General features: G+C 39.7%; 1 protein-coding gene across 1 annotated transcript; it reads left to right on the top strand.

Moving 5' to 3' along the window:
• The first annotated feature begins 3,040 nt into the window (after positions 1 to 3,040).
• LOC135479872 (NHL repeat-containing protein 2-like) lies at positions 3,041 to 4,835 on the top strand. The gene is made up of 3 exons (XM_064759777.1): positions 3,041 to 3,124; positions 4,177 to 4,386; positions 4,611 to 4,835. Exons 1-3 carry the CDS (start codon positions 3,041 to 3,043, stop codon positions 4,833 to 4,835), a joined length of 519 nt encoding a protein of 172 aa, XP_064615847.1.
• The last annotated feature ends 1,030 nt before the right edge of the window (positions 4,836 to 5,865 follow it).

Genomic DNA, 5,865 nt, shown 5'->3' with positions numbered 1-5,865 from the left:
CATAGCAATGAATAAAATAAATAGAGGATATGTGATGAGTGACGGGAAGATATCAAATTTATTAAAGGAGAGTAGTAGTTTACATTTGTTCCGAGCCTCCGGCGATACAATACCTTAATACTATGGTGGGCTTTATGAGCCACACTGACAGTGTCTAGGGACTCTGACGTCACATCTCATTTTTTACCTGATGTTGACCAATAATCAATTCAATAATCTTTTACTCATGGGTAAAAAGAGTTATCCCAACATTCAGTGTCGTGATTAGAGTTGAATAAACTTCCCGTGACTTCAAAGCTTCTGATCTCTGACATCATGGTCCATAACGCCCACCTTAGAATTCAAACGTTTGAAGGCTTTTAACTCTTTTCACAGAAATGTAAAAAATAAATGAAAGTATATTTATGCAGGGTTATAAGTGGTCTACTTAGTGATGCCTGATTCGATTTTTAGAGCCATTTTCCTTTCACCATACCTAGAAGTTATGATGTCAAAATTACTGCAAGATCAGGGAAGACGTCTTTGTAGCTAACAGTTTTGGCATATTAAGCAGAGCATGTTCGAAAAGACCGATTAACAGGTTAATGAATGAAAGATTATCGATCAGGTCCCAGTTTCACAAACATGTCGTATATGTAAGATAATGGCACATGCACGACAATGTAGATCTCAGATCTATTCATTCTTCCCAGTTTAGCTTTCAGAAATACAATGTTAATGTGGAAGCTATAAGTTGAGAACATAGCCTTAGATTTTAGAGGAAAAATTGTCGTACGCCGCTTTATGAAACTGGGCCCAAGTCTGTATTTTCGAAAGCTAAGCTGTGAGGAGTGAAACAGATCTCAAATCTAGTACATGAGGTGGGAGATCGACTCCGATATTGGATGTTGAAATAGTAGAATCACCCACTGTCAAGTGGATTTGATGACAATAAACCGTTAGTGAAGTTCGTGCAGATGTGGAAATGTTCCTTGTAGACCACAACATTGTTTCTCCACCAAGACGGTGTGAAATTGATGCTACAAGTGAGAAAGATACACATGTATGTGAAGAAATTGTTGCGCTCTGCGTTAAACAACAACGAAATAAACAAACAAATATATACATTCATATTCACGCCGCCGTCGTATGAGTGAAAATATTCTTGAGTACCGCGTAAAACATCCATCAAATAAATAATAAATAAAGTACCAGTTCATTAAGGAATATGTAAAAAAATTAGTATTTTAATAACTCATACATGTATCATGTAGCTTGTAAAGGAGAAGCAATCAAATGATGTCATTCTTTTGGAGTGAGTGAGTGCTTGAGGTTTAACGTCGCACTTTACAACATTTCAGTCGTATGACGCAAAGGAATCCTTAGAATGTATTTAATGTGCCGCCCTGTTGCAGGACGGATTTCCACCGCTCTTTTATCTAGTGCTGTCTTACAATGTTGATTTTGATTTGATTTGATTTGATTGGTGTTTTACACCGTACTCAATAATATTTACCTTATACGACGGCGGCCAGCATTATGGCGGAAGGAAACCGGGCAGAGCCCTGGGGGACACCCACGACCATCCGCAGGTTGCTTGAAGACCTTCCCATTTACGGCCTTACATTGTTGATGCTCTGTTACGTGTACTTCGCCGATACTCTCTTACTTTCTTGATGCTCTGTTACATGTACATTGTTGATGCTCTCTTGCATTGTTGATGCTCTTTTACATTGTGGATGCTCTGTTACATGTACATTGTTGATGTTCTCTTACATTGTGTAATAAAACTCCGGTACATTTGTGTAGAGAGGGTGTAAACATGTCTACTTGGGTGTGACTGAGTGAGTTACCACCCTTCATCTTAACTTTATTTTGAGTCTCTGCTTTGCTCGCAATTTATTGATTGGTTTATTTATTTAAACTATAATAGTCTTGTTGCTTATTTGCTGGAACAGAGCCATTTACCCAGTCATGAGGGAATATGGTGACCTTTAGCTGTGACAGGTTTAAAGTTGTTCTCTGAAGGTTCAAGGTTCAAATCCTCATATTTCACTTACCTGTAGCAGTGTTATGCGGATGAGAAGGTGAAAGTTAACATGGAAAGGTATGGAGAAATCAACAACTATGGAGCAGGATAATGGGGAGATTGTAGTATGTTGGATAACAGAACATGCGGCCAGAACATTTGTCTGCCCATGAAAGTCCTGTAGGCTTGAGAAAAGTGAGAAATGCCCAGATAAATCTGCAATAAAACAAGAAAAACCCAGTCCCCATAGTACTAATATCTCTCGACCTGAAAATGCTCCAGAAAGTTGTGTTTCCTCAGTTTGGGGAACCTTGGTGATGAGATTTTTGTTTGCACTCTGTAGGTTCCAGTGAAAAGGGTCTGTTGTTGATAGCCATGGCGGGTTCTCACCAGATCTGGGGGCTCTTCCTCAAGGACGGCAAATGGCTGAAAGGCAGGTATGTGCATGGCACCAGTGTCTTCTGTCAGCACGTGCAAGACGAATTGCTCAGAGTCTCGGTATTTATCTAGTGATGATTTTGTGGTCTTTTTTATACATGTGCATTGTAACTCTATACAGAGGACATTGACATTATATGGAGACACTGGAATGCCATCAGCATTGTTTGAGGGAAAGAGAACTTTGTGCGTGAGTGTACAGTTACTTAGCGCCCTGCAGATTGATGTGACTGTGCTATGTTATTTATCACTTATTTTGAATAATACATATCTGACAGAATCTGTGGATGTCAAATCAAGGGTACCTAGCCTGTATTTATATGAAAACATAGCTTGCCATGCTCAAACCACTTAGCGGTGGTGGACAGGAGTTGTGACTCGGCTCTGACAACAAATGTTCACATCTTGTTTCACTCACTCTTACAGAGTGTACAATGCTGGCACCTGTGTGCGCCTGGGGGGTAGTAGGAATGAGGAGAACCGCAACAACAGTTACCCAGAGAAAGTGTCATTTGCCCAGCCATCTGGCCTGACACTCTCCACACATCAGAATTATCCATTGCTGCATCCAGCATTAGGACGGGAAGGGTTATGATGCCCGCTTACAGCACCCCTTGGAGTCACTATGTTTCCCATGACACCTGTGTTCTGGCTGTGGCTGACTCTTACAACCACAAGGTAATTTGACAGGGAGTGGGATGTCTCCTGTTCTATAGTTGACTTGTGTTTATGTGGGCTCATGTATGTTATATTTAGTAGCAGTGATGTAGTAATAGTAACTTACATGTAGTTACATCGCTTTGTTAATTCTTTTAATCAGTTCTCTCATTTTTTTCCTTGTTGTATTGTTACTTAATTGTTGATTGCTATGGCCATGACAAGGTATATATATCTCATGTGCAACTATCTGAATAACTCATATTTGTCTTCATAATCTAAAATATTTAGTTTTCAAACTGCACTTATCTGTGTAAAGTTATACTTTACTGGCTATTTTTGTTGAGGAATTAGGGTCTGTTGAAACACTTGATACGAGTTCAAAACATTTAATACATGTACCAGTCCTTTAATACGTGTATCAATAATTTGACACGTATACCAAACCTTTGATGCGTGTACCAAAGACTTCATACCTGTATCAAAGACTTGATATGTACACAAAACACTTGATACGTGTACCATTCACTTGATACGTGTACCATTTACTTGATACGTATATCAAACCTATGATACATGTACCAAACACTTGATACGTGAACCAAACACTTGATACGTGTACCAAACACTTTATACGTATGCCAAACCTTTGATACGGGTACCTGTAATTTACTTGATACGTATACTAAACCTTTCTTGATTGTGTACCAAAGACTTGATACGTGTACCAAACTTTTGATACAGGTACCATACCCATTCTTCTGTATAGAGACTAAATATTTAAGTTCCTGAGAGAGAGGTACTGCAGGTAAATATGATTTGTATTGCAAGGGACATGCAGTGAAGCCAATTCATATCCCTGTATACATACAGTGTATATGGTCTCAAAGTGCTTACAAAAATAGTTTTGTGGAATCCTTTTAAAAAGTAAGTAATACTTATAATAAAATATAGTTTGTGTTCTCTGAGGCATCTTTTCAGTTGACCCCCACATACACACACACAAACCAGTAAGTGGTGTCATTATATGAAAGTACAAAGAAACAAATACATGTATTTGCTTTCCGTTACAGATAAAAAAGATTGACGTTACCACGAAACAGTGCACGTCCTATGTGGGCTGTGGTACAGCAGGCAACTCAGTCGCTGGGCATCTAAGGGAGGTCACTCTGAATGAACCTGGAGGGGTGTGTGTGGACAGAGCCAAAGGGATTCTGTACATAGCAGACACCAACAACCACTGTATTAAAACAGTTAATGTGAAGACAAATGTCATGAGGCCTGTAGGTATTATCAGAAGGGAAACTATGTTTGGTTCACAAATAATTCTCCTGTTAAAATAATCTCTCAATTTTTTTTCTGAATAAAAATGAGTGATTTGTTTTTTCAATAGAACCCTAAAAATATGTATTTGTGTTGTCACCATATGCAACAATCAGTCTCTGTAGTCCTTTGAATAGACAGGCAGTTCAGTGGATTATAAGTTTTTCATGCCATGTGTTTTCAGTTTCCTATCATCTTCCCTTCTGTGGGATCAGACAAAACCTCAGATGTGGTGTTTAAACGTCTCACAAGGAAGTCCATCCCAGTTACGGAGACCACGCCTGTGTGTCTAGCCCCAGGTGGAAAGGTAATGTTCAAGGTACAGGTAGACTGGAAACCAGGCATACACCTGACAGAGGGGGCACCTAGCCAGTGGCAAGTGTGGGTAGAGGGTAAGTCTGACCTGTGAGAGCCCACAGTTGTATTGTTACATGTATCGTGTTTAATAGGCTAATGATACCTGATGTCTGCTTTTCCGTGAAAATATTTTGGAATATTATTCTTTTTAAGATACAGTCGCCTGTAGTGACACTTTGTAACCAGACAAAAAAGGTATAGTGTGTTGCAATACCTGGGGTAAAATGACTTGTGTCGCCTGTAGTGACACTTTGTAACCAGACAAAAAAGGTATAGTGGGTTGCAATACGTGGGGTAAAATGACTTGTGTCGCCTGTAGGGACACTTTGTAACCAGACAAAAAAGGTATAGAGTGTTGCAATACCTGGGGTAAAATGACTTGTGTCGCCTGTAGTGACACTTTATAACCAGACAAAAAAGGTACAGTGTATTGCAATACCTGGGGTAAAATGAGTTGTGTGGGCTTGAGGGAAACGGCGTGATTTGCCTTTTGGCATGTAGGCAGAGTGGTGTCGTATTGATGTCAGGTTAAATATTGAAGTGTACTGTCATAATAGGCATAGTGTATGTGGAAAGGTCTGGTAGTAACCTGTGGATTTTAGCTGGGGGTTTTTCCCGGGTTTTGTCTGGTTTCCTTGCACCATGATACCGTCCCCCGTCATATGAGTGATTTAATCTCAAGTACAGCGCAAAACACCATTCAACTCCCATTTCTACTCAAAAATGTTCAGCAGCCGTCCCTGTGCACACATCAAATATGACCAGCTTTTTTACTGTGCTACAGTATATAGCCTATGTAGAATACATGTCACACACGGACATGTACATGTGTTCATTAAGGCATTGGACTCTGCTACAGTGTATAGCCTATGTAGAATACATGTCACACACGGACATGTACATGTGTTCATTAAGGCATTGGACTCTGCTACAGGATATAGCTTATGTAGAATACATGCCACACACAGACATGTACATGTGTTCATTAAGGCATTGGACTCTGCTACAGTATACAGCCTATGTAGAATACATGTCACACACGGACATGTACATGTGTTCATTAAGGCATTGGACTCTGCTAC

Source organism: Liolophura sinensis, chromosome 12 (genome assembly GCF_032854445.1).
Source record: "Liolophura sinensis isolate JHLJ2023 chromosome 12, CUHK_Ljap_v2, whole genome shotgun sequence".
In the NCBI taxonomy this organism is placed as follows: domain Eukaryota; kingdom Metazoa; phylum Mollusca; class Polyplacophora; order Chitonida; family Chitonidae; genus Liolophura; species Liolophura sinensis.
The sequence above is the reverse complement of the archived record's forward strand: the minus strand, read 5'-3'. Positions and strand labels throughout refer to the sequence as shown.

Excerpts from the sequence above, each read along its gene's own strand:
- LOC135479872 (XM_064759777.1), top strand. The coding sequence starts at position 3,041 with ATGCCCGCTTACAGCACCCCTTGGAGTCACTATGTTTCCCATGACACC. Across the intron at positions 3,125-4,176 it reads CTGACTCTTACAACCACAAG|ATAAAAAAGATTGACGTTAC; the intron begins GTAATTTGACAG and ends TTTCCGTTACAG. Across the intron at positions 4,387-4,610 it reads AGACAAATGTCATGAGGCCT|TTTCCTATCATCTTCCCTTC; the intron begins GTAGGTATTATC and ends ATGTGTTTTCAG.